The 25,665-nt window shown below is 63.2% G+C and overlaps 10 protein-coding genes across 10 annotated transcripts; 5 read left to right on the forward strand and 5 right to left on the reverse strand.

Annotated features, from left to right (window-relative positions):
* Positions 1 to 457: 457 nt before the first annotated feature.
* Positions 458 to 2,076, forward strand: VTJ83DRAFT_6381 (uncharacterized protein; the record flags this gene model as incomplete). Its single annotated transcript, XM_071013086.1, has 2 exons — positions 458 to 711; positions 795 to 2,076. 2 exons carry the CDS (start codon positions 458 to 460, stop codon positions 2,074 to 2,076), a joined length of 1,536 nt encoding a protein of 511 aa, XP_070864008.1.
* Positions 2,077 to 2,915: 839 nt separating this feature from the next.
* Positions 2,916 to 3,231, forward strand: VTJ83DRAFT_6382 (uncharacterized protein; the record flags this gene model as incomplete). The annotated part of the gene is made up of 2 exons (XM_071013087.1): positions 2,916 to 3,123; positions 3,203 to 3,231. The coding sequence occupies 2 exons, from the start codon at positions 2,916 to 2,918 to the stop codon at positions 3,229 to 3,231; spliced, it is 237 nt and encodes a 78-aa protein (XP_070864009.1).
* A 1,073-nt stretch (positions 3,232 to 4,304) lies between these two features.
* On the forward strand, positions 4,305 to 6,557 carry VTJ83DRAFT_6383 (uncharacterized protein; the record flags this gene model as incomplete). Its single annotated transcript, XM_071013088.1, has 1 exon — positions 4,305 to 6,557. The coding sequence occupies one exon, from the start codon at positions 4,305 to 4,307 to the stop codon at positions 6,555 to 6,557; it is 2,253 nt and encodes a 750-aa protein (XP_070864010.1).
* A 1,849-nt stretch (positions 6,558 to 8,406) lies between these two features.
* Positions 8,407 to 10,525, reverse strand: VTJ83DRAFT_6384 (uncharacterized protein; the record flags this gene model as incomplete). Its single annotated transcript, XM_071013089.1, has 3 exons — positions 8,407 to 9,393; positions 9,444 to 10,289; positions 10,394 to 10,525. 3 exons carry the CDS (start codon positions 10,523 to 10,525, stop codon positions 8,407 to 8,409), a joined length of 1,965 nt encoding a protein of 654 aa, XP_070864011.1.
* A 925-nt stretch (positions 10,526 to 11,450) lies between these two features.
* Positions 11,451 to 12,824, forward strand: VTJ83DRAFT_6385 (uncharacterized protein; the record flags this gene model as incomplete). Its single annotated transcript, XM_071013090.1, has 2 exons — positions 11,451 to 11,915; positions 11,991 to 12,824. 2 exons carry the CDS (start codon positions 11,451 to 11,453, stop codon positions 12,822 to 12,824), a joined length of 1,299 nt encoding a protein of 432 aa, XP_070864012.1.
* A 428-nt stretch (positions 12,825 to 13,252) lies between these two features.
* On the reverse strand, positions 13,253 to 14,073 carry VTJ83DRAFT_6386 (mitochondrial 37S ribosomal protein mS23; the record flags this gene model as incomplete). Its single annotated transcript, XM_071013091.1, has 2 exons — positions 13,253 to 13,571; positions 13,643 to 14,073. The coding sequence occupies 2 exons, from the start codon at positions 14,071 to 14,073 to the stop codon at positions 13,253 to 13,255; spliced, it is 750 nt and encodes a 249-aa protein (XP_070864013.1).
* Positions 14,074 to 14,834: 761 nt separating this feature from the next.
* Positions 14,835 to 16,880, forward strand: VTJ83DRAFT_6387 (uncharacterized protein; the record flags this gene model as incomplete). Its single annotated transcript, XM_071013092.1, has 1 exon — positions 14,835 to 16,880. The coding sequence occupies one exon, from the start codon at positions 14,835 to 14,837 to the stop codon at positions 16,878 to 16,880; it is 2,046 nt and encodes a 681-aa protein (XP_070864014.1).
* A 668-nt stretch (positions 16,881 to 17,548) lies between these two features.
* On the reverse strand, positions 17,549 to 19,957 carry VTJ83DRAFT_6388 (uncharacterized protein; the record flags this gene model as incomplete). Its single annotated transcript, XM_071013093.1, has 7 exons — positions 17,549 to 17,575; positions 17,647 to 18,855; positions 18,915 to 18,927; positions 18,993 to 19,091; positions 19,166 to 19,283; positions 19,352 to 19,691; positions 19,793 to 19,957. 7 exons carry the CDS (start codon positions 19,955 to 19,957, stop codon positions 17,549 to 17,551), a joined length of 1,971 nt encoding a protein of 656 aa, XP_070864015.1.
* A 2,036-nt stretch (positions 19,958 to 21,993) lies between these two features.
* VTJ83DRAFT_6389 (uncharacterized protein) lies at positions 21,994 to 23,455 on the reverse strand (the record flags this gene model as incomplete). The annotated part of the gene is made up of 2 exons (XM_071013094.1): positions 21,994 to 22,891; positions 22,962 to 23,455. The coding sequence occupies 2 exons, from the start codon at positions 23,453 to 23,455 to the stop codon at positions 21,994 to 21,996; spliced, it is 1,392 nt and encodes a 463-aa protein (XP_070864016.1).
* Positions 23,456 to 24,594: 1,139 nt separating this feature from the next.
* VTJ83DRAFT_6390 (uncharacterized protein) lies at positions 24,595 to 25,278 on the reverse strand (the record flags this gene model as incomplete). The annotated part of the gene is made up of 1 exon (XM_071013096.1): positions 24,595 to 25,278. One exon carries the CDS (start codon positions 25,276 to 25,278, stop codon positions 24,595 to 24,597), a length of 684 nt encoding a protein of 227 aa, XP_070864017.1.
* Between the last annotated feature and the right edge of the window lie 387 nt (positions 25,279 to 25,665).

Consider the following 25,665-nt stretch of genomic DNA (forward strand, 5'->3'; position numbering starts at 1 on the left):
TCAGTCAGGAGAAACCTGAGATGGCCCCGGGACCATCTGTTCCAAGAGGAGGGCGGGGGGAATCCGGCGATTCTTCCACCCCACCCATGCTTGTAATCCACGGGTCCTCTCCATGTAGGACACAGGTGCGTTGCTGACTAGGTCAATGCCTCTTTCAAGGCGGCAGCTCTCCCACGGTTCTCCCGCCGGGGCTTTGTAGCAACAATCCCGCATTTCGGACACAGCTCGGCGTTGGGGCTCGTCCTGATTTGGAATCTGCATCTCTTGCGCGATCGGGAGACCCGCAGGCGCCGACCCCACCGATCCGAGTCGAACCAGATCCCCCAAAAAGGCCTGGGATTTGTCAACCATCCGCTGATCTGTAATTGTATGATTGTACATACATACTTAAGACCAGCCAGCCCCCTCACAACCCCGCGGCGGCGCCTGCTCCCTGTGGGAACTTCCCTTCCTCTCCATGTTGCCCATTTCTCTCGTTGCCAGGCGTTCTTTGACCTCGTCCGCACAATCCCCCTCCCGTCTTAGGGTCCTTTCCCGGCACTTCTCGCAGACACCCCTCGCCATGGCGCCCATCTCCAAGGAAACCGACTTTCTCGTTATCGGCGGCGGCAGCGGCGGCCTCGCGTCCGCCCGCGCCGCCAGCGCTCGCTATGGGGCCAAGGCCATGGTTATCGAAGGCAAGAGGCTAGGCGGGACATGCGTCAACGTTGGGTGAGTACGAAAACCATGGCGTTGGGGAGGGCGGCCGGCGCACGGTTAGCCAACGAACCGTTCACTAACCTGGAGACCCCCAGCTGCGTCCCGAAGAAGGTCACCTACAACGCCGCGGCCATCGCCGAGACGATCCACCAAGCGAAGGACTACGGCTTTAGCGTGCAGGAAACGGCGCCCTTCGACTGGGCCACCTTCAAGAAGAAGCGCGACGCCTACGTGGCCCGCCTCAACGGCATCTACGAGCGCAACCTGGCCAACGACAAGGTCGAGTACGTGCACGGCTGGGCGCGCCTCATCTCGCGCAACCAGGTCGAGGTCACGCTGGACGACGGCACCAGCACGGTCGTCTCGGCCAAGAAGATCCTCATCGCCGTCGGCGGCCAGTCGACGGTCCCCCCTTCGATCCCGGGCGCCGAGTTCGGCACCGACAGCGACGGCTTCTTCGACATCGAGACCCTCCCCCGCCGCGTCGCCCTCGTCGGGGCCGGGTACATCGCGGTCGAGTTCGCGGGCATGTTCAACGCCCTCGGCGTCGAGACGCACCTCTTCATCCGCTACGACACCTTCCTCCGCCAGTTCGACCCCATGATCCAGGAGGGCGTGACCAAGGAGTACGAGCGGCTGGGCGTGCACCTGCACAAGCGCAGCGAGCTGACCCGCGTGGACAAGGACCCGGCGACGGGCAAGCTGACGCTGCGGTACAAGCAGCGCGGCGCCGACGCGGAGGGCAAGGAGGAGGAGGCGGTGGTGGCCGACGTGGACCACCTCATCTGGGCCGTCGGCCGGACGCCGCTGACGGCCGGCTTGGGCCTGGAGGCGGCCGGCGTCGCGACGGACGCCAAGGGCTACATCAAGGTGGACGAGTACCAGAACACGAGCGTCGACAACATCTACGCGGTGGGCGACGTGACGGGGCGGGTGGAGCTGACGCCCGTGGCGATCGCGGCGGGCCGGAGGCTGGCGGCGCGGCTGTACGGCCCGGAGCAGTTCCGCACGGCCAAGCTCGACTACGAAAACATCCCGTCCGTGGTGTTCTCGCACCCGGAGGTGGGCTCCATCGGTCTGACGGAGCCGCAGGCGATCGAAAAGTACGGCAAGGACCAGGTCAAGGTGTACAAGACCAGCTTCACGGCCATGTACTACGCCATGATGGACCCCAAGGACAAGGGCCCCACGGCGTACAAGCTGGTGTGCGTCGGGCCCGAGGAGAAGGTGGTGGGGCTGCACATCCTGGGGCTGGGGAGCGGAGAGATCCTGCAGGGGTTCGGCGTCGCCGTCAAGATGGGCGCGACCAAGGCCGACTTTGACAACTGCGTGGCCATTCACCCGACGAGCGCCGAGGAGCTGGTGACGCTGAGGTAGGGAAGCCTGAGGGAAGGGGCATGATGAGGGGAGATAGGCCAGGCCAGGCGTTGGATGGGGGGGGGGTCGCTGGGTTTGCGACAGACGGTCGATCGTATGACGGTAACGATTGAGTTTCCTTTTTTTTTTTTAAAAAAAAAAAGGAAAAAACACCAAAAGAAAATTGATCAGCAACGAATCCTCTCTATTTCATGATGCAGCGATGCCTGGGGATGTTTGAGGGCGGTTGCCGGAAGCTTGGAAGTTTGCTTTGACCAAGCCATTCATGCATTCCTTCTCATGCGCCGTCCAAGCTCCATCGTGCGTCTCCAGTGTGCCCCGCCAAAGCGAGTGGGACCAGGCGGGTGGGGCACCAACGGTACACCCTAACCCTGGCACCGACACCCGGCAAACCCCTCAAGCGCGAAAAGTCACACCACTTCAGGTTTCGCCGAGCTCCTCCATCCGAGCTTCCCCAGCTTGGCGTCGCCGGAAACAACTTCATCATTTCACCTCACAACCTTTCACCCACAGCGCGACCAAGGCCGCCCATCTCCCAGCTCCCCGCTTCCCAGGTGAGTCGTCTCTCCTGGCCGTTTCAGCGCTCGCCTGCATCCCATCGTCGACGTTGATTTCTCGGGCCATTCGTCAATTGATCCCCATCCCGCGATCCCCGATTCCCCATCCTGATCCCGATCCCGATCCCGCTCCCGATCCAACACCCCCCTTCTGTCCACCACACCCCGACAGGACCGCCGGCCAACGCTCGCCCTGCCTGCCTGCCTGCCTGCCTGCCTGCCTCGCTAACCGCATCTCCCACCTTGCCTAGGAATCACCGCCGACGCAAAAGCAACGACACAATGGTCCCCGCCCGTGCCGCCCTCCGCGCCCCGGCCCAGGCCGTCGCCCGCCGCGCCTTCACCACCACCACCGCCCGCCTCTCCAGCCCCTACCACTATCCGGAGGGCCCGCTGTCCAACATCCCCTTCAACCCCCGCAAGAAGGGCTTTGCCATCAAGTACTGGACCTACTGCCTTGTGGGGTTCAACCTGCCGTTCGCCATCGCTAGTACGTTTTTTTTTTTTTTTTGCCTCCCTGGGAGCGCCGTGGAACTGGACTGACTTTTGTGTTTTTCCCCTCCCTACAGTCTGGCAGACGTACCACCCCGCCAAGTAAACACATCGAGCACATGCGCGATGCCGTTCGGGTTGGGGTGACATGGGTGGTGGGAGGTGTTGGGGGGGGGGGATATATGGTCTCTTGAGCGAAAAAAAGAAAAAAAAAAAAAAAAAGAGGACGAGCTGGCGGCCGGATGGACGGCCTACGGGAGCCGGAGCCGCCTTGCCCGGACCTATGTATATCGTTGCGAGACAGGACATGGGAGAGGGAATGCATAGAAGTGAACATCCAGACGGATTGATTCCTTGGGCTCGCGCCGGGTCCTTGGACCGAACCTCTTGGGTTGCGTGCTTTGGTGGCGACTGAGAGCGGCCATGTTGGCTCTCGAATGGCCTGCATCCGGGGTACGTACATTGGCTCTGTGACATGTGTGCCTCCCTGAACTCTCTGCGATCATGGCGATGCATTGGATGAGGTTGAATGCGAAGCCTCGAGAGTCTTGATCGGCTGCCGAAGCTCACGTTTTGTCATCTCTTGTGAGTGAGATTCAGACCGAATCCCCCGTCGAGCAAGAAGACGTCGTCCCGGGTGGGCGAGCGTTCATTCCGTTTCACCAGGAATCCAACAGCTGTAGCAATCAAGACGCATGACGGGAATTGACCTTGGTTCCCGGTCGGTACCCATGGATAAAACCGGGGGGGGGGGATGAATAGGACCTTCTGAGCAGAGCAGAACCGTTGATGACGTTGACATGTGAGTTCTTGCCGCTGCCCTGTGCTGCGTGGTTGAGCGGTGGGTGGGGCCCCTTGCCTGGCTTTTGGTTTGGTGCAGCCCGTGGTGTGGCGGTTTCTAGCGGGCAGTTTGGGCTCAGCGGTGATAGCTCCCCCCCTGTCGCGTCCCTGCAACACCGACAACAACCAAATCCGCCCCTCACCATCCACTATCTGGGCCTCTCTACTCTCTACTTCCTCCTCACCCACAACACCACCTACCACGGTTAATTTCCCCTCACCACCACCACCACCACCGTCAGGAACGGCGTGTGCGGGCTGTCTCACCACCCCCCCTCCCCCCTTCCCCGACAACCTCCTCCTCACGACATGGTCTGATCGGACTCGGTACCGCCCAAGATGGATGTGCCGCCGGTCAAGCTGGCGGAGCTGCTGCGGCATCCCGATGACCTCGACAAGATCTCGGCTCTCAAGGCCGAGTTTGCCCGCAAGAAGGCGGCCGTCGACTCGCAACTGCGCGCCGGCCTGCGCGAACAGCTCGAAACCACGCAGTCCGGCATGTCCGGGCTCGCCGACGGCCAAAAGACGGTGCAGCAGATCAAGGAGGAGATGATCAAGATCGACAAGATATGCTCCGAGTCGCAGACCATGATCAACGACTTTGCCACCATCAACCTCGTGTCGCAGGCGCACCGAAACTTTGGCGCCGTCGAGGCCATGCGGCGGAACCTCGAGACCTTCAACGACCGCCTCAACGGCGTGCTCGAGATGCTGCGCCAGGACGACGAGGACGCCGAGAACATGCCCAACCTGCTGGCCGTCCACTACGAGCTGACCCAGCTGCGCAACATACGCGACGACGCCATGGAGCAGATCCAGCGCGCCGACGACCCGGGCCTGCAGTCGACCCTCGAGGACTACTTTGAGCGCCTCGGCCAGGCCATCGAGTGGTTCGACGAGCACATCAACCTCATCGCCCGCAGCCTCATCAACCTGGTCGTGGCCGACAACACGAGCCTCGTCGTGCGCTTCGCCCTCATCATCGAGGCCGAGGAGAAGAGCGACCAGCGCGTCCTCGCCCTGCAGGAGGCCCTGCGCGACCACAAGGAGATGGCGGTCCGCTTCCAGAGCATCACGGACGGCGCCAAGACGGTGCGCGGCTACAAGGACAAGTTCCTCGCCTGCATCAAGGCCATCGCCGAGCCCCAGTTCGAGCAGACGCGCGACGAGTTCCTCGCCGACCCGGAGCAGCTCGAAAAGAGCCTGCGCTGGTACTTCAACGACCTCAACACGGTCCGCCTCGGCATGGTGCAGCTCATGCCCAAGAAGTGGCGCATCCTCCGCACCTGGGCCGACATCTACCACACCATGATGCACGACTTCCTCGTCGGCATCGTCGACGACCCCGCCACGAGCTCCGCCCACACCCTCGAGATCGTCGGCTGGCCCGACAAGTACTACCGCAAGATGAACAAGCTCGGCTTCCGCCAGGAGGACCTGACGCCCCACGTCATCGACAACCGCGAGGCCGAGCTCGTCCGCGACTTCCGCGCCCTCATCATCAAGTTCCTCGACGAGTGGATCGGCCGCATCTGGGCCCAGGAGACCAAGGACTTTGCGGACCGTGGCGCCGAGGGCGGCAACCTGGACCAGGACGAGTACGGCTACTTCCGCACCAAGAACCTGGTCGACCTGTGGCGCATGCTGCGCGGCCAGCTCGACGCCGCCGCCAACTCGAAGCGCGCCGACGTGGCCGAGGGCGTCGTCGACGCCATGTTTCAGCGCCTGCGCCAGCGCCAGCAGTCGTGGCAAAAGATGCTCGAGGACGAGGCCGCCCGCTACGAGGCCGGCAAGGTGCCCGACCTCGAGGGCTTCCAGCCCCTGCAGGACTGGCTCGTCGCCACGGCCAACGACCAGATCGCCTGCATCGACGACAACGAGGACGAGGGCCGCGTCGCCTACCTCACCGACTTCCAGCGCAAGTTCGCCCCGATGGTCACCCCGCAGTACGCCGCCCGCGCCGAGGCCGAGGTCAACGCCCTGCGCGACGGCTACCTCGACCTCAGCACCTGGTGCATCACCAAGTTCGCCCAGCTCGTCTTCGCCGTCGACTTCAAGACGGTCATGCCCGACTTCTTCACCCCCCGCTGGTACCAGACCACGCACATGGCCCGCATGATCGCCACCTTTGAGGAGTACGTCGGCGACTACCGCCAGGTCCTGCACCACTCGCTGGTCGACATCTTCATCGAGATCGTCGCCGACGAGCTGCTCGTGCGCTACCTGTCGGCCGTGCGCAACAAGGGCGCCAAGTTCCGCCGCAGCGACCCCTTCCAGGACAAGATCTTTGACGACCTCAAGACGGCCTTTGACTTCTTCAACACCCTGCACCCGTCCGTCGGTACCTCCATCAAGGAGACGTGGCGCGTCACGGAGCCGTTCCTGCAGCTGCTGTCGGTCGAGAAGGAGGCCATCCCGGACACGTTTGCCGCCTTCAAGACGGCCTACTGGGACCTGCAGATCACCTGGGTCGAGGCCGTGCTGCGGTCCCGCGACGACTTTGAGCGGAGCATGCTCAACGCCGTCAAGGCCCGGGCCGCCCAGATGGACGTGGTGCGCGGGCCCGAGACGATTATGAGCAAGGTCAAGTGATGATGGGGCGGGGGCGGCCAGCTTGCTGCACGTCGTCGTCGTCCGTCGTCTATTGATTGTCGTGGGGCGGGGTGAGGGAAAACCCGATCTCCTTGAGCTGAAGAGTACGTAGGTACCGGGGCGGCGGTTTCAGGGGAATTAGCAAAGGACCCAACCAAGGCGGGGTTGGCGCACTATCGTCCAGCCCAACGGCGAGCGTTGAGATCCCAACTTTCAATCCACTTTTGAGGGCCGAATTTCAAGGCGTATATCTCAACAGCCGGCCGGCTTTGAAGTCTCATGCCGCTTTGGATCACGCCCCCCCCCCCCCCCCCTCCTTTTCTCTTATCAACGTCACCGCCACCGCCTCAGCGCCATCATCGACTTCTTTTGGACCCTCTCTCACCAGCCTTGCGGGGTATACGAATCGAGCCTAGGCGCACACGCCACAGCATACCACAGCTAGGCCGCCTACCGGGAGAAAGCCAAGGCCGAGCAACCCCCCCCCTCCCTTGGTCTACGCAGAATGGCCACAGTAAACCCGAAGGCCAAAGGCGATTCGAATGCCGTGGTGATTGGGAGTACAACGGTGGACCAACACACAATCGCAATGCGCCGGTCCCCGCCCCGTCCCCCCCCCCCCGTCGTCTCCAGAGCCCGGCCGCCGTCTTCTCTACTCCGCCGGGGACCACTCCGACCCGACCTGGGCAGGCAAGCCAAGTCAACCACGGCCTGTGGGAAACCGCCAACCTGATATATTTTCCGCCTGCTGTGTGCGGTGTAAAGGCACAAGGGTGGCACGGTGGTGGCTTTGTTGCGGAAGGTGATGGCGGCGGTCCTGACCCGTTCAAGAGGCCATATCCCTCACCGGACGATGTCAACTCTGCCAAAGCCGCGGCGGTGGAGAGTGGGAGAGTGCTAGAAGAGGTGAATGGGACAAGACCAGTGGGGGCTGTTTTGAAGGATCGGAGTCGACATGGAGAGGGGAGAGTCTTGGTAGAGCAGTGGCAGTCTTGGTCTCTGTGCTTTTTTTTTTGTTGCTTGTTGTCTGGCGTTGCATGCCACAGAAATATACCCCCGTTGAAAGTGTGCGCAGTCTAGCGTTACGAGGAGTGCGTGCGTCCGTCCGTGGGGCAAGACGTCGTCGCTGCGCGGTTCGAAGTGGAATGGACTGAGAGAAGTACGTGGAGAGGAATACCAGCAACGCCACCCGACTATATATATAAAGACGCCACAACCATTCATGCATTCAGGGTGGGCTGGATAACTGTCCATTTTAGCACCACAAACCCTCCGTTCGGGTAACATGACCACCACCACCACCGGCGCCGGCGCCACCCACTTCCCACCCGTCCTATTGACCATGATACAGAGCGCATGGGCTGAACCGAGGGGCGCCAAGTTACACCAGGAGACGCCGATGATAAGGGTATATAGTAATTGATTGTTGTTGTAGTAGTGGTAGTAGTAGTAGTACAAGCCTCTTCACGATGGGGAGCCGCGCAACCCAGGCGAAGAACACACGCACACACACACACACACACACACACAGCCTACCCCCCCTCCCCTCCAGAAAAAAAAAAAAAAAAAAAAAAAAAACACGGCGTCTAAGAACATCCCAAGAATCCCTCCATGTCGCAGGCCCGGATTCTCAGAAACAACACGCCCTAGCCCAGAAACCAAGCCGACCCAAGCTCTGACCCTGATCCTGATCCTGATGCCCTGGACCTGAACCCAACCCGCAGTCGCGATACCATCGATACGTAGGATAGGAAGTAGTACACCAACACAATGCGCCCTCGTCACCTTGTCCATATAGCTAAAAAAAAGAAGAAAAAAAAAAAAAAGAAAAGCACCTCGCCGCCTCTGCTCAACCGCCAAACCAGGGAACAATCTTGCCTAGCCACCCCGCGCCGCCTTGCTGGCCCCCTTCCCCGCCACGGTTCCCTCCTTGCCCGTCGCCCTCCTCCCAGTCATCCTCCAGCTTGAACCCCTGGCTGAACGAGCTCACGAGTTCCGTCCTCGGGTCCTTCTCCACCCGGTCCGGGAGCAACGTCTCAGGCCAGATCCTGGGCGGCGCAAACGTCACGTCGAGGTGCGCCGGCTTGGGCTGGGGGCGGGCCCAGCCCGCAGGGCCTCCCCCTCGTGCTCCTTCTCCTGCTCCGCCAAACCTGATCCCCTGCTCCGGCGTCCAGGTGCTTGCGCCGCCGCCCGTGGGGCTGGCCGTCTTGGAGAGCGGGCTCGGCCTCAGCCTCCCCGGCTGGTTCGGCGGGTTGAAGACGCGCTGCGCCGGGGTGGTCGGGGCGGGGGGCACGCGGTACCAAAACACGCCGCGGTTGGGTTCGGTGGGGGCGGCGTTGAAGCGCTCGCCCTCGCGCTGGCCGCGGGTGTTGAAGGCGCGGTAAGGGGACTGCAACGCGGCGGAGAAGCCCGACGTGTGGGCGTAGGTCGGGGTCCAGTCCATGGCGTCGGCGTCGTCGTGGGCGGCGGCGGCGGAGCCGATGGCGCCCGAGGAAGAGGAAGAGGACGGTTCGAGGTGGAGGGTGCCCATCCTGGAGAGGTTCGTGTTGAAGGTTTCCATGTCTTGGCGGTGAATGTGACCCATGGGAAGGGATTTGCGGGCGGTGCGAAGGATGACGGGCGAGACGCCGCCGACGGAGGTGGAGGGGGAGGGCGGCGATGCGGGCGTCGGGTTGTTGGAGATGTCGTTGAGGAGGTCGGCGATGGATTTGATTTGGTCGGGGGAGGAGTCCGGGGAGTCGCCTGGCTGCGGCGGCGGCGACGGCGGCGGCGGCGGAGCCTTGCCGATGAGAGGTGCCGCGTTTGGCTGGACGACGCGCGGGCCGACGACGAAGAGCTGGCACGGTCAGCGCGAGAAGAAAAAGACAGGTCCTCGAGGAGGCTTACAAAAAGACATAGCGCGCCAAACGCCGCGTGCCCGGTCATTTGCGTGCCGAAGCGCACGGGATCGAACCTGGCCAGGTCCATCTTGCGCATGCCGACGCGCAGGACGAGGGAGACGAACTGAAGGAGCCACCACGTCCAAAGCCCCCTGATGTGCTTGGATAGGCCGCGCGCCACGTGAGAGAAGCGCGGGTTCCACCAGACGCCGAGGACGGTCGCGAGAATGCTGAGATCAAGCAGGCGGTGGGTCGAGCCGAGTCGTGACAGCGGGGAGAGCCACTCGAGCACGCGAAGGAGATGCGAGGTATAGGAAGCGCGGCCCACGTCGAACAAGGCGGCGTACAAGGTGACGAGGTCGGCGACGACGATCAGCTGCCAGGACAGCTGCGACACGTTGGCGGCGACCCACAGCCGCCGTCCGACCGTGTCGAACTTTTGGATGCGGCGCGATGTGTCCGACTTGCGCTCCTGGGCGGTCCGGTCCAGCATGCGACGCAGGAGGTCCGTCTTTGCGGTGTAGGCGGCCTGGTCGAGGCGGCGACGGACCTTGGGCTCGCAGTCCGGGCAGATCTGGGGGTAGATGCGCTCCAGGAGCTTGCGATAGCGAGGGAGGCCACGCTCGCGCGCCTCATACTCGGGGTCGTCGGGATCGGGGAGATACTGGGCGAGGGAGGAGGTGAGGAGATGCTGATTCTTGAGGCATGTTGAGCAGAAGACATTGCTGCTGGGCCGCTCGGGCGTCGAGGCGGGACGGGCGACAGGGCGCTCGGCGGCGGCGGCGGCGACGGCAGGGCGGCGTGGGGTGGCCTCCTTTTCTGTGGCGACGGGAGGATCGGTGATTTCGCCATTCTATGCGGGAAAAAAAAAAAAAAAAAAAAACACCCAAGGTTAGAAGAGGGCTCAGGGAAAGCAAAAGCAAGGCCATGCATAGGCTGGTGTTGGGTGGTTCGCACCTCATCGAGATAATTGGTAGCCTCGCAAAAGGGGCAGTTGAAGCGGCGCGTTTGCCCATCGTAGAGGGTCGACGTCTTGCCGCCGCAGTAGAAGCACGCCAGATAGCGGCGGCGGCGGAGGAGTCGCGGCATCGTGACGCATGGCAAGGGCACAATGGCAGCCAGGCGACCGATGGTGCGTTGGTTGTTTCGTTGATGGAGATGGAGCCGGCCGATCAAGGCGTGTTGACGTGGGGCGCTTCTTTGGAGCCGTGATTCTGCCGGGCGGTCATGTTTTTTTTTGGGTGACAAGACAAAAGCGAGAGCAGGGAGACCAGGGGGCAGGAAACGAATGCAGCCAAGTCCTGGATCCCGGGAGAAAGCCATGTGTACACAGGGTGTTACCATACATACATGCGCTGCGTACGCAGTACACACAGTTCATACGCAACCTTACCGTATCTTACATCCATGTTCATCCACCTGGCATCAACACCTTCATCTCTCCAACAACTAATACATAGTTCCCCTGGGCTTGGATCCCTTCCTCCTCTTTCATGCTTCCATGCAGATGAGAAAGGTTAAACAAGGCGCTTGAATTCTCTTGCATGGCATGGACCAGGTGGGATTTCAGCACTGCCATGGTTCATCTGGGGCACAAGACAAAGACCAAGCGCTGTGTTCCATGCCACGGTGAAGGCAGTGGTGTGTCGGGTGTGCCACTCCTACGAAGGTCCTCGGAACGCCGCCGGGCTTGAACAGGTCCCCCGAATTTTGCATGCTTAGGGGTTCACCTCTTCCTTGGCGATCTGAGGCTTACAAAGTCGATTTTCTTTTTATAGGTGGTTTCGAATAGGGAGGTAAAAGTGGCCTGCAGGTAAGAGGTACGACCACCAGTTCCATGCGTCTCACCACGGCCGAGCGTTGACCCTTTCAGGGGTCCTTGACACAACCACAGCGGCCAACGGCTGTCGCAACGTTCATTGCCTCGGCCAAGTTCTCAAGACAAAAAAGACCCCATCATCGCTGCCTGGCCTTGTCGTTGCCGGGCTCCTCAATCCCCTGAGCGCCCGGGATTATGGGAGCGTCTCCGCATCGCGGCTCACCAACTGCGGCTCACCAACTGTGGCTCATCCACGGCGGCTCACCCTGGGGCTTGCACCCTCGTCGCTTAGTCGGCGACAGCACCATCACCATGGCGGACGCAAAGGATCGTGCGCAGCCTGGCGCTGCAGCTTCTTCTCGAAATCTGACGGCTTCTACTTCTCCGACCACTTCCACGCCTCCTACCTACAACGCCAGCCCATCAAGCGGCGATAACACCACAACATCACGACAGTTCACTCTCGGGTCCGGGGGAAAGGAAGACGACGTCAAGATGGACCTCCTCCGCAACTCGGTGGACAACATGAGGCCTCAGCGCTTGGCCGTCTACGTCTACTCCGTCCTGGCAGGCCTCGCCGTCATCGCCGGCCTCGGCGTCTGTCTCTTGCCCTGGCCCTACATCGCAACCATCGGGAGCATGTTGGCCGGCTTCATCGTCGTACGTGGTTTTGCAACAGGCCTCACTCCCACCCAGCTCTCGGACGCATGTTGACAACCCCCCCTTCTGAACCAGTTCCGCCACATCACCATCAAGCGCTCTTCTCCTCCCGCCTCCTCAGGCCGGCGATGGATGTCCCAGGCGTCCTCCGCGGGCCCCACCACCGACCACCTCCCCGCCGTCTACTTCCTCTACGTGCTCGGCTCGGGCGGCCACACCTCCGAGATGCTCGAGACGGTCAAGCGGCACTTCTCTCCGCAGCCCAACCTCCACCGGCGCTACCTCGTCACGCTCGGCGATCACGACTCGCTGCGCCGCCTCTGCGAGCTCGAGGACCTCATCCATCGCAGCGTGCCCGACGTCCGCTCCCAGGGCACCTGGGACGTCGTCTGGGTCCCGCGCGCGAGGCGGGTCCACCAGCCGCTCTGGACCGCCCCGCTGACGTGCCTGCAGGCGGCCGTCTGGACGGTGGCCGCGCTGGCGCTGACGCCCGACCTCCGCCGGACCCCGCCTTCGCGCCACCGCCGCAGTGGCGGCGGCAGCAGCCAGGAGACGGACGACCAGGACGACCCGTTCCGCTACCCGCACGTCGTCGTCACCAACGGGCCCGGCACGGGCTTCATCGTCGCGCTCGTCGCGCGCCTGCTCAAGCTGCTGTGCCTGGCGCCGCGGGACCGGCTCCGGACCGTGTACGTCGAGTCGTGGGCGCGCACCCGCACGCTCAGCCTGACGGGCCGGCTGTTTTTGAGGACCGGGCTGGCGGACGTGTTTGGCGTGCAGCACAGGGGGCTGGAGAGGAGGTACGGGGCCTCGGGCGCCGTGTACGTGGGGAACTTGGGCAGGCCGCTCGCGCCCCCGACCTCGACCTCGCCCTCGTCCTCGTCCTCGTCCTCCGGGGTTGAGGGTTGATGGTCCCAGGTTGGAGACGGTACTGGAAGGCAGGAGGAAGAACAGGGGAAGCAGAAGAAGAAGAAGAAGAAGAAGACGAAAAAGGAAAAGGAAAAAAGAAGTGGGATCTGGAGCGATGGCATAGCCATCTTGGTTTTTGCATGATATTCTATTCGGTGGCCGTTGCCGGCGGCCAACAACGAAATGGCAGACCGAAACGTTTGTGGCTGCGCTGCGCTGCGCGTGGAGTTTTGGTTCCTCCTCGGCTCAAGATGCCAACACCAACACACGGACGCACGCTGGTTGATGATCATGACCAAGGTTTGTTTTTGTCTATTGCCATCATTTGTACACAGATATACACGGCCAGACGCCACCATCCAGCCCCCCCCCCCCCTCGTCGCCTTTTCCCCCTTTCCTTTCCCACGCCCCATCTCCCATGCCCTCCTCTACAGCACCGCGGCCTCGATCTCCTCGGCCTCGTCCACCACGCTGCTGTACGCCTCGGCGCGCTGCAGATCGATCTGGGCGATCTGCTCGCCGGCCCACTTCTTCCAGCGCTCGTAGGCGGCATCCTCGAGCTGCATGCCCACGCGGTTGTAATCCTGGCCAAAGTAGGCGCCGTACATGCGCGCCTCCTCGACGGCGAGGCGCCGCTCGACCTCTTCCTGGTGCCGCAGGTGGTAGAACTCCTTTCGCGCCACGTCGTAGGCGGCCTGCTTGGACAGGCCGTGGTTTTCCATGAGCCAGAGCTGACGCTGGACGACGCTGCGACGCGGGTGCGGGGGTGATTTAGCGGCTTGTTAGAAAAGAAAAGAGCCGAGGGGGAGGAAACGCACCATTCGCCGCTCAGCGCCATGCCCGGCTGCCTCAAGCCCTTGCTCCAATCCCGATGCCTCGCGTCCTGGCCGTCCAGCTCGAGCAGCATGCGGGGGCGGGCCAGCTCCCAGGGGTGGTCGCGGAAGAAGTCGCGGCGCAGCTCGTCCTCCGGGTGGACGATGCGCGTGGGGCGGAACATGTTGCGGTGGGGGTGCAGCTTGCGGCCGCTCTTGCGATCGCGGCGCTCCGTGTGCTGGACGGGGTAGGGCCGGGTCAGGGTCTCGGAGGGGGCGACCTTGGCGACGGCCTTGAGCCAGGCCGGGGCGGTTTCGGGGCCGTTCTTCATGGGAGCGAAGACGTCGGCGCGGATCGTGGGGATGCGAAGGCCGCCTTTGGTGAGGCGGGCCTCGGCGGTTTGGAGGACCCGCGCGGCGAGGAACTGGCGGCCCATGGTGTGAAGAGATGTCTTTTTTTTTTTCTCCGGGGAGGCTTTCGGGGTCGGCTTCGGTTCCGGGGCAGAGGCAGAGGCAGAGGCGAGAGGGTCGAGTAATGGGGGTCTACCTAAGGTGACCTATGGCGGGACCATTGGCAATGGGGCTACAGCGCCGCCACCTCGATCGAGCCGGTCGTAAATGTTCCCCGCCGAGGTGGGAGGTAGTTCTCGAGAAAGGCCGGTGGTGATGCCGGGGAGCTGGACCAACCTGGAAGCAATGGTGTGAGCGTCGTGACCGAGCGCCGGGACCCGCGACCCGGTGCTTCAAATTTCCAACTTGGAAGAGGCGGCCCGCTTCTGGTGCGGTCCCGCGCCAAGCCATGCCAAGCCCCGGGACCCTTGTTCTGATGGTGGGGTGAAAGCCCTGGGGGGAAGGGAGGGGGGCTGCCGCTTCAGAAGGTGCAAGGTGGGGCTCACCGATAACTACCTCCTGCTGGGGACTGAACCGAAACTTTACAGTTGACGCCTGGGCGGCGATTCCCGTCCAACTTTTTTTTCGACTGCGAACCTGCTCCGAACCGCCAACCCTCTTTCTCTCTCTCTCTTCCCTCCCCTTCCCTCCCCCCCCCCCCCCTCTCTCTCTCTCTCTCTCGCATCCAAACCTCACGCTCACGCCCTACGTCCTGCTCATCCCGGCCCGTCGCACACCCCCGACACCCTGGAACCTGCGGGCGAGAGAGGCTGGGCTGTCGGCAGGCCACCATGTTGGGCAACAGCTCATGAGAGTCTCCAGCCGAATAGACGGGTCGACATGCGGCGCGTTTCGCTATCTTGTGCTCCGTCCGTCGCTGTCGTCGAGCCGGTTGATCCCCGCCCAACCGTCCTCTCCCTCCCCGGCTCATAGCGACGGCCGAGGGACCGTACGGAGCTGCCAATCCCTCGGCCGATCTTTCGGTGCTGCCACCCTCCCCTCCCCTTGCTCCTCTGCCGCTACCACCACCACCACCACCGCCACCACCGCCGCCGCCGTTGTTCCTCGACCCAGGCCCCTCCGAGTCCGTCGTGCTCAGCTGTTGGCTCCTCATCCTCTTCTTGCTCCTCTTGCTCCTTCTCGGTCCGTCGTTGGCAGCTCTCACGGGCCCTCCGTACCCACCGCTCGCGTCCATCATACCGCCGCCGCCGCCGCTGCTGCCGCCACCGCTCTGGTCGAGTTGGACCCCGAGGACGCCGGCAGCCATGACGACACCCTTCCCACCACGACGCCCCGCTCGCCGGCCCGCCGCCGACGCCGCCGACGATGCTCCCAGGGGCTCTCCAAGCAGGACCTCCTGGCCCTCGTCGACCCCTACGATGACGACGACGTTGGCACCGTCGACGACTACCTGCAGTACCTCCGCGACCCCTACATGCGCGGCTACGCCCCCGCCAACACGCCCAAGCTCGCCTTCGTCCGCACCCAGGAGGAGCACGACTACCCGGCCGCCGACCAGGTGCTCGAGGGCAACCAAGAGTCCCGCCAGGCGCTGGCGGAGCTCCACCTCGCCGTGCTGACCCGTCTTCGCAGCCCCCACCGCGTCCCTCTCGACCGCATCTACGCGCTGTACCGGCAGCTGCCCGAGCCCCGGATGCTCTACCTGCCCGCCCGCCTCCGCCACCAGCTGCTCCGGGTGCTCGGCCAGCCCGACGAGCGCGACGCCGCCTCCATGCTGCGCTACCTCGAGGTGCTCGCCGACGTCAAGAACACGGGCATCCCCCTGACCAGCGCCGAGTGGAACTGCGCCATCGCCTTCGCCACAAAGTACGTCGGCACCGTCACCGAGACCGAGGTCGAGGCCGCCCTCAAGCTGTGGCGCGAGATGGAGGTGGACGCCGGCATCCAGGCCACCAACGTCACCTTCAACATCCTCTTCGACGTCGCCTGCAAGGCCGGCAACTTCGCCCTGGCCGAGATGGTCTACCGCGAGATGGAGGTTCGCGGCCACCACTACAACCGCTACCACTACACCAGCCTGATCCACTTCTTCGGCCTCAAGGCCGAAACGGGCGGCATGCGCGCCGCCTACCGCGAGATGGTCGAGGCGGGCGAGATGATCGACACGGTCGTCCTCAACGCCATGCTCGCCGGCCTGCTCCGCTCCGGCGAGGAAGGCCCCGCCGAACGCCTCTACGAGCGCATGAAGACCCACGGCCTCGGCGACGCGGCCGACGCGGCCGACGCGGCCGATGCCGCCTCGTCTCCTACCTCCTCGTCTCCCACCCCCTCGGTCCTCAGCCCGGCCACCCCGCTCCGGACCCCGCTCTCGGACCGCGCCACCACCCAGGCCCTCCTCATGTTCGCCAAGATCGGCCGCCGCCACCCCCACTGCCGCCCGGCCCTCCAGCGCATGGCCCCGCTGGCCCCGGACCTCCAGACCTACCGCATCCTCGTCAACCACTACGGCGTGCGCCGCGGCGACCTCGCCCGCGTGGCCCAGTACCTCGACGACATGAAGCTGTTCCGCATCCCCCTGCACCACGCCATCTTCCTGGCCTTGTTCAAGGGGTTCGCCGCGCACGGCGGGTTCCCGACCTCGGCCTGGAGCGAGAGGCGGCTGCTGGGCATCTGGAACGCGCTGCTGGACGCCCTTGACAACGGCGCCGCGCCGGACCTGGAGGTGAGGACGTGGCTGGCGGTCTGGGCGCTCAGGGCCTTCAAGCGGTGCTGCCAGAGGGACGCCAAGGAGAGGGTCTGGGATGTGTACGAGGCGCTGAGGGCGCGGTGGGTGCTCAAGGAGAGCGAGGAGGGGTTCATGAGGGATTTCGTGGGGGATCTGATGAGTAAATAAAAAAAAAGGCCACCGGTGGCGTGTATATATAATCTGGCGTGAAGACGGAGGAGGGAGGAATGGCAGGCCCCCCAAGACCGCAGCAACAACAACAAGGACTCGGAATGATGGATGGGGTCTTTGGGCGGCTCAGGTTGGTTCGAACTGGGAGGGGGGAGGGGGAGGGCATCTAGCGAAGACGCAGGATCTGGGTCGGGTTTGTGATATCCCTCTTTGCATGGCCAGGCGTGTGTCACTGTACTCTATGTACTTGTATCGGGTATCCTATGGATAGATGGCACGAGTTGCCAAAAAAGGAGCATTTATGGGTTGGATGATGATGATGATAACAACAAGCTTCTCCCAAAGCCACTGCGATGCATCGGGTTTCTACAACGACCGCCACGGTATTATTCTCTAGGCACACGGCTCTTCCATGCAGTGAGCGAACCGGCCCATCTTCAAGACCCAGACAGCAGCGAATGACCAAGCTTTACGTAGGTTTCCCTAGGTAGATGCTTACTTGGACACCAACTAGCGCGATCAATGAGCGAACGACAAGTCTATCCCGTCTCCTCTACGCCCCCATCTCCCCTCTCCCAACGCCGCCGCTTGTGCCGGAGCGCGTGCTCGCCAACGAGAGAAAACAAAACCCAGGTAACAAACAAAAAAGCCGGCCGGCCGAACCATCAAACATGCGAGAAGAAGCAAACGCTCTGCGCCCGTCCATCGATCCAATCCACGGTCCCGCGGGGTCCCGTTTGTCGGCCTTAGCCAACCCCGCCACCGCCACCGCCAGCACCAGCACCAGCACCAGCACCCCCGCCGTCACGCTCGTCGTGCTCCGCCCGCTCAACCCCCGCGCGTGGCCCCGCGGCGGCGGCGGGATCGGCGGCGCCCCGTGCAGCCTGGCCGGCGGCGGCACGGCCACGACGAACGGGTTGCCGCCGGCCTGGGCCGCCGCCGCCGCCATGGCCGCGACGTACTCCTCGTTGACCTCCTCCGTCACCTCGACGCTGACCGTCTTGATGATGCCCCGCGGCCAGGCCTCGAGGGAGATGGCGCTGCCGCGGTCGCTGTCGTAGTCGGAATCGTCGTCGCCGTCGTCGTCGTCGTCGGAACCCGAGTCGGAGTCGTCCTCGGAGGAGGAAGAGGACAAAGAAGAAGAAGAAGAAAAAGGGGTTGAGGAGCTGTCGTCGTTGAGGTTCGATGCTCTGTCTCGTCGGCCGCGTCGGCTGGCGGACCGGGAGGCCGGCAGGCGCGGGGTCCCGACGCGCTCGGCGTCCGAGTCGGCGTCGGTGTCGGTGTCGGTGTCGGTGTCGGATGCCGAGCCGGACGCGTCGCTTCCGTAATCCTGCATCGCTTTTCCGAGGCGGCGGGGGCCGTGGCTGCCGTGGTTGCTCGAGCGCGGATGCCGAGCCGGCCCGTCGCCTTCTTCCTGTCGCGCGTTGTCGTCGTCGTCGTCGTCGTCGTCGTCTTGTCTTTGGCTCCGCCCGCCCGTTTGGCCCCGCTCCAGGTCCCGGTCCCAGCCGGCCTGGCCATCCTCCAAGACGCTCGACCCCGGAGTATTACCATTACGATTAGTGCTACCGCTGCCCACTTCCTTTCTCCTGATGGTCGTCTGGCTGCCGCCGCGGTGGAGGTCGGCCCGCGACCCCGCCCGTGACGGCGACCGTTCGCTCGGCCGCCGCGCGAGGCTGCGCGCGAGGCTGCGCGTGCTGTCCGTGCGCGAAGGCGGCGCTCCGGCCCTGTCGCCGCCGCTCCTGGTCGGCTTCGTTGATCGATGGGTGGCGGTCGACCCGTGGGAGGGCCTGTGCGGGGCCTTGCCCTTGACGATGCTGGACGTGGAGCTGAGGGTCGTCGAGCTGGTGGCGGAGCCGTACGGATCGCGGGGCCGAGCCGCGCGGCTTCGGGTCCTGCTGCGGCGGCCGCCGCCGTGGCGCGGCTTCGGCCGCGGCCGGTGCCGGTGCCGGTCGAGGAGGAGGAAGTGCCGGATCTCGCGGAAGCGGAGAAGAGAGCTCCGAAGGTGAGCAGGTTGGAGGCGATCAGCGCAACGTTTTGTTCGAGGCTAGCGAGGTGAGCATCTGTGCTATGCCAGGCATGGCCTTGGGGACCAGGGGCTTCAGATCGTACTTGGCCATCAGCGATGCGTAGAAGAAATGGAGGCTGTAGTTGCTGGCGCTCGTCGTCTGCGAGGCCCGAGCAGTGCGGACGATGACGAAGACGCCGCATCTGGTGGCGCGGTTAGCTTGCTGCTGCTGCTGTCGCCGCCGTCTTTGAACCGTTGGTGGAATCTGGAAACCTACGCAAAGCTCAGGACCGATGCGGTGTAGAAAGGCCAGGAGGGGTCGTCGCGCCGCAGCATTTCGCGGAGCATCAGGACCGGAAACAAGGCGAGGAACACCCAAGAAAAGACAGAAAAGGCTGGGCATCGTGTTAGCATGCAGGACGGCCGTCTCCGACGCGCGCAGAGCAAACGAGAGACCGCGTACCCCCTTGTGCATATCCAAAGTTGGCCTGGACGGTCGGACCCAGACAGTCGCCGGCCACCAGCGGATTCCACACCTTCTCCAACGGCCGGCACTGGAGGTAGAAGGCCAGGCCGTAGGCCGCGTTGACAACGCCGATGATCAGGATCAGGTACGCCAGCAGGGCCCGCCAGTGGCGGGCGCGCCCCAGGAGCGAGGAAAAGAAGAGGCATATCGACACCTTGCTGATGGTGCTGCTGACAAGGCACCACGGCCGGCCTAGGGTGTGGAACTGAAGCGCTCGCGCCGGGTCCGCCGCGCCGCCCTCGAGGACGCCAAAGATGGTGCCCAGAAACGCTACGACCTATATGCCCCCGCGAGTCAGCCGTGGTCTCTCCTCCCTCCCCCTTCGAGGTTTGCCTCTCTCCTCCGTCTCCGCGGCGTCTCTCCCTTTTCCTCACTCACCGTCGCCGCGCCGCTCGCATAGTCGTCGGATTCGAAGCCGCCGCGGAGCCTTCGCCGCGAGTGCAGGCGGACAAACGTGGTGGCCAAGGCGAAGCTTGCCGTCGCCAGGGAGAAGGAGAGAAGGACCGGCCCTCGAGACAAGTCGGCGGCGGCAGGCTCAGCCATGGCGGGCAAAGGGCGGTTAGGGCATGAAAAAGAAGCGTAGAAAACGTCTCACGAACTCGGCCTCGTCATCTCCATGCCGGGTCACGGACTAGCAAAGAGGGGTGTGGATGGACACAGAGGGGGACGGTAGGCAGGAGGCCAGGGGGGGATGGACGGCCGGACGAGGACAAGCTTGCGGGGAGGGCCGGGTCTTTGTTGCGCTGGACGCATCTACCTACACGGGTTCCATCATTCAGATTCAGCGGGGAGGGAGGGGCTGGGCAACGGGCTAAAGGGAGAAGGGCAGGCGGCAAGGTCGATCTCGGATAGAGAGGGCCGAAACAATGGGAGGGCCAAAAGGTGTGGGTTGGTTCCGGGGTGTCAGGGCCATGCCTCAGCCATGCACTTTGAGGAATAGGCCCGGCAGTCAAGGGGGTCTAGACACGATGCAGGAGCGGATTTGAATATCTGGGAACTGGTGGGGATGGACGAATGTAACATCATCGGAGACAACTACCGCCATGGGTGCGCCGTAGGGCTATAAGATAGCGCGCAGGGGGCGGATTGGCAGCGCTCGCTCGCGAACTCAACATGCCCGTTTCGCAATGTCCGCTGGTGAAAGCGATCCTCGGCACGGGAGCTTCTGGCGAGGGCAGCCAGCAGCGAATCCGAAGAGAGACGCAAGAAGGGGGAATACCAAAGTTCTCTTTTTCTGGTGAGCGAAGCCAAACCAGCCAGCGTTGTGCCCCCCCTCGAGCCTCGATGCGAGCCTGTGTGGTTCGTTCATGCGTGGTTGGTCCGAAGGATACATGCTGGCGCTAGACGTCATGGCCGGGGCCGTGATGCGATTGGACGCGGCGGGTGGTGAAACATGGCGGGGCGGGGGGATCGCCAAAAGCTTAAAGCGACCATGGATGTGTAAGACTTGGCTGTGCAAGCCAGAAGAATAGGCAGATCGGCACGCGGACGTGGATGGGACGAGGTTGAGATGAGAAGAGCATTCCTCTACGCAGTAGACCGGGTTTTGAGCTGAGAGATGGGCAACATGGACCATCACCATCACCTCTTGGGATTGAATTGGACGGGATGCCAACCGAGAACGACAGCTCAATGGAAGGGAAATTCCCTGAAGCAGCCAACTACGGTAACTAACTAGGTAGCTACTGTACTACAGTATTCCTTCGTACCATACCCGACTTGCAGTATAACTACACTATATTCGTTCGTGGAGCGTTCGTACTCCCTGCAGGCATCTTACTTCCGCAACCCCCCAAGGTTAAGGTTGTTGTGTGTCAAATACCGAGCAAGATGCAAGACACAAGAAGCGCGCCGCCCAAGATTCCGCACGGCCAACCAGGCACGCATGCCAAATCTCGGTGTCAGCTTGGGAACAAGCGCATAATGTTTCCGGGACTGGTTCTTGCGGTGATGCCGTGTGATCATCGCCATGGAAGCCGAGTCGAACCTCCTCAAACGGTGCACGGGGCTCCACATTGCCGGATTGGGTATGCCAAGCATGGAGCCGGACCCGCCACGGAGTCGGGCAACCATTCCATTGTCCCTCTGGGGCTTCTTCTGCCCCCTCCCCCCCCCCTCCCCCTCACCTCCTCCGCAACGTTCCCGGTCCCGGTCCCGGTCCCGGCCCCGGTCCTCCTGAAGCTGGTTCCCGGCGACAAGAGCGAATCAACGACAAGGAGCGACAACGAGCCACCTAAATGTGCTCCCGTCCGTACCCGTTTCCCCGGCCGGAACCTGCTTTCCAGTTTGTTCCAACCGATAATCCCCGATTTCCATGCGAAACCTGATCATCGTCGAATCCAGTCGATCCCTTCGACAGCATCATCTGTTTCCTTCATGGGGTCTTCCACTCACCGGCGGGAAAAGACCAGACTGGCCCTTTGCAAGGTACATACAATGCGAGAACAGATGGGACGAGCGAGTTATCCCCTCCCCCAAGTGATCATGGACAATGAATGGAATAACTACCAAAATTCTACGGAGACGTCGACGCGTTTTTCATTACATACAAGAGAAGAAGAAAAAAAAAAAAGGCAGGCTTACGCCCTCGCCTGGGCCGCCTTCATCAACGGCAGCGTCTGCGTCAAGGCGAACGCGTGCGTCTTGTCCTTGCTGCGCACCTTGCTGGCCTGCTCGGCCGTGAACCCCCGGGCCTCGACGGCCGGGTTGTAGCCCAGGCCGTTTTGCTGGCCCACCGCGGCCGAATCGACCACGGGCGCCTCGGCGCCGTCCGCCCGGCGGTACACGGTGACGACGGCGGCGCCGCCGAGGCCGAGGTTGTGCTGCAGCGCCCACTTGGTGCGGGCCACGGCGCGGTTGTTGGCCCAGCCGCGGAGGTGCCACACGAGCTCGGCGCACTGGGCGATGCCCGTGGCGCCCAGCGGGTGGCCCTTGGAGATGAGGCCGCCGCTCGGGTTGACCACCACCTTGGTGTTGGGCCCGTACGTGATGGCGCCGCTGCGCACCAGCTCGTGCGCCTTGCCGGGCTCGGCGAAGCCGAGCGCGTCGAGCAGGCACATCTCGTTGGCGCTGAAGCAGTCGTGCAGCTCGCACACGCGAAAGTCGGCCGGCGTCACGCCCGCCTCCTCCATGGCGGCGCGCGCCGCCCGCTTCGACATGTCCCACCCGACCAGGTCGATGGCGCTCTTGGAGAAGAGCGCCGGCGAGTCGGTCGCCATGGCCTGGCCCGCGATGAGCACCGCCTGCGGCTTGAGGTGCGGCCGCGCGTCCAGGAAGGCCTGCGACACGAGCACCGCCGCCGCGCCGCCGTCCGACGTCGGGCAGCACTGCAGTTTGGTCAGCGGCTCGTGGATCTTGGGCGACTGCATGATCTGCTCGAGCGTGTAGACGTCCTGGAACTGCGAGTAGGGGTTGTTGACGCTGTGCGCGTGGTTGATGCGCGCAATCTCGCCAAAGTCCTCGGGCTTGGCGCCGTACCTGGGCAGCGAGGAACCGGGTCAGCACGGCCCGCATCGCGGCGCGGCGCAAGAAACGGCCAGGCACCTACTTCTCCATGTACTCGCGCCCCGCGTTGCCAAACAGCTGGGCGGCGCCCGGCGCCTTGCTGAGCCCGCGCGTCTGGGCCATCATGACGTAGCTGGTGCCGATGGGGTTCTCGCGGTCGTTCCAGACGCTCGCCAGGCTGCCCGGGTTCATCTTCTCAAAGCCCACGACGAGCACGCAGTCGGCGGCGCCGGCCGAGATCAGGTTCCGGGCCATGTGGAGGCCCGTGGACCCCGTGGAGCAGTTGTTGTTGACGTTGTAGATGGGGATCTGCGTCATGCCGAACTGGTAGAAGACGCGCTGCCCGCAGGTCGAGTCGCCGTAGCAGTAGCAGGCGATGCCCTGCTCGACCTCGTCGTACGTGATTTGCGCGTCCAGCATGGCCTTGATGCCCGCCTCGTACCCGAGCTCCGTGTAGTCGACCTTGCCGCGCGGCTTGATGAACTTGGTCATGCCCACACCGAGCACGTAGCACGGCGCCTTTTGCTTGGGAGCCATGGTGATAGGGTCAAATCGCTTGAGATGGGCAAAGGTGCAGGAAGAAAAAAAAAAAAAAGGAGGAGAGGCCTAAGACGTAACGCTTTTTTGGCCAGGTGGAAGCTGTGATACGGAGGAAAGGGGGGGACGAGCCAAGGTCAAGAAGAGAAAGCCGTACACACAACACACGCAGTTCCTTTGCGACCATCGATGGCAACCGAGTCTCTTATACCGACGTCGTCTCATGTGATTTTCCAGCCGGTGCCCCCTTGTCTGGGGGGTAGCGTCCGCTAAGCGATCTTCCCCACTTTACCCCAGAATGCGGGGACGGCCGTTGTGCCGAGGCAGTTCGCATCTCGCGGCGCTAACTCACGTTAGTTACTGCGTGTTAGTGATCGCCTGGATCTGTGAACCTGAATGGACCTCTGATGAACTGCTTGCCCTGTTTGTATTTGCATGTACTGCGTACCTACCCACGTAGGTAGGTATCAGTCAACAACAGGGTTTGGCATTTGTCGATACGACACCGTGGCGGGGTTTTTTCCCTCTGCATTTTGCTTGATCTCAGCAGCAGCCCCCTGAGGGAACCTAACATAAACAGTTGGGAACTTCAGAGGTACAATAAGACCAGGTCATGGCCCGGGCCTCGTTAGCCACCGTTCCTTGTGATGGATGCACTCGTCCCCAGATCCCTAGCGCACACAGCCGATGATGCTTTTAGCGCGTCGACGGGTCCAGAACCCCGGATATTGGACATCCGATCGCCATGGATGGAGTTGGAGAAAGCGAGGCACGGACGGTATCCGGAACTCCAGCGTGCACTCATGCCAAAACAACAGCGAGGGGTGCTCACGGGCGTAGGTATTGTGTTATAGCGTGCACGTCTACATGCTTCAGCAAGGCGAGCAGTGTTTCTCTGGCCTACAAGACCGTTATTATATGCGGAGACAAAAGGTGGCAAGCTCTCTCCCCAAGCATCATCAACAGGGAGAATCCGGTCCCAACCCCGCCCAAACATGGCGATGGACAAGCCAAGCGCCATGCAGAGAGGAAGACGGCTGGCAAACTAATGGGACAAGAAGAAAGCATCATAACTCCAACAACACCCTCAACACCCAATCGGCTCAACCAACGCCCGGCCATCCCCCCCTCCGACCCTGCTACTCCTGCACGCCCCCCGGCGCGTTCGAGTTCACCGGCCCCGTCGCCCTCTCAATCTCCAGATCCACCCCGTCCACCACCTCCAGCCCCGCCGGCCAGGCCGTCACCGTCTTCTTGACCAGGTACGGCACCCACTTTTCCACCCCGGCCGGCGTCGCCGTCTTGACGGCGACCCACCGCCAGCTCGCCTCCGGGAGGCCCGCGTACCGCAGCCGGGCCCGCGTGAACGTGTCCCCCGCGCCCTGCGTCCTGCGGTACCACCACGCCGTGTGCTTGAAGCCGGGCCCTTGCTCCGCCAGGCGGTACGTGTACACGAGCCGGTACGCCTCCCCCGCGGGGAAGACGCCCTCGCGGTCCGTCAGGCCGTAGTAGCCCGGCACGGGGCCCGGGTGCGGGTGGGTCGGCACGACGACGAGCGTGGTGCGCGCGCACCTGGTGCCCGGGCCGTCCGGGTAGGCGCGCGCAAAGTGGTCGCCGTCGCTGTGCGGCGGCAGCGTCCAGCCCGGCGAGATGAAGTCGAGGTTGGATGTGTTGGTGCGCAGGCGGTCCGAGGGGATGACGCCGGCGCCGACGTAGCGGAAGAAGAAGTCGCGCTGGAGCGTCTGGCGCGCGTCGTGGGACTGGGCGGGGGCCGGGGCGGCGAGGGCCCCCGTGAGGGTGGCGAGGAAGGCGAGGAACTTCATAATCGTGGTAGATCTGTGATGTCGAAATGGCGGATGCTTGGAAAGGCTCTCTTGGGTAAGGGAGATAGATACCTTGGTGGCGAGGCCGCAATGCTGTTTTCTCTTTCACTCTCTCTCTCTCTTCAACGGACCAACGTCCAATCTGTTGCAAGAAAGGGAGGGGAGAGCAGGATGGGTGGTTCAATACGTCGCCTCCTCAGCGAAAGGGGGGAGCCCATCTTCAAATACCATGCGGCATAGCGACGCCCAGCTGTTTGTACGCAGCATGTCGCCATCCACATCAGGTGAGCGTCGAGTGACATTGATGCCCACCTTGACCCTGCAACCATCTTCAGCCCCAAAACAACCGTCTTCAGACGCTGCAACGTATGGCTGCGTGGCCAATCA

The sequence above is a fragment of the Remersonia thermophila genome, chromosome 6, assembly GCF_042764415.1.
Source record: "Remersonia thermophila strain ATCC 22073 chromosome 6, whole genome shotgun sequence".
NCBI lineage: Eukaryota > Fungi > Ascomycota > Sordariomycetes > Sordariales > Chaetomiaceae > Remersonia > Remersonia thermophila.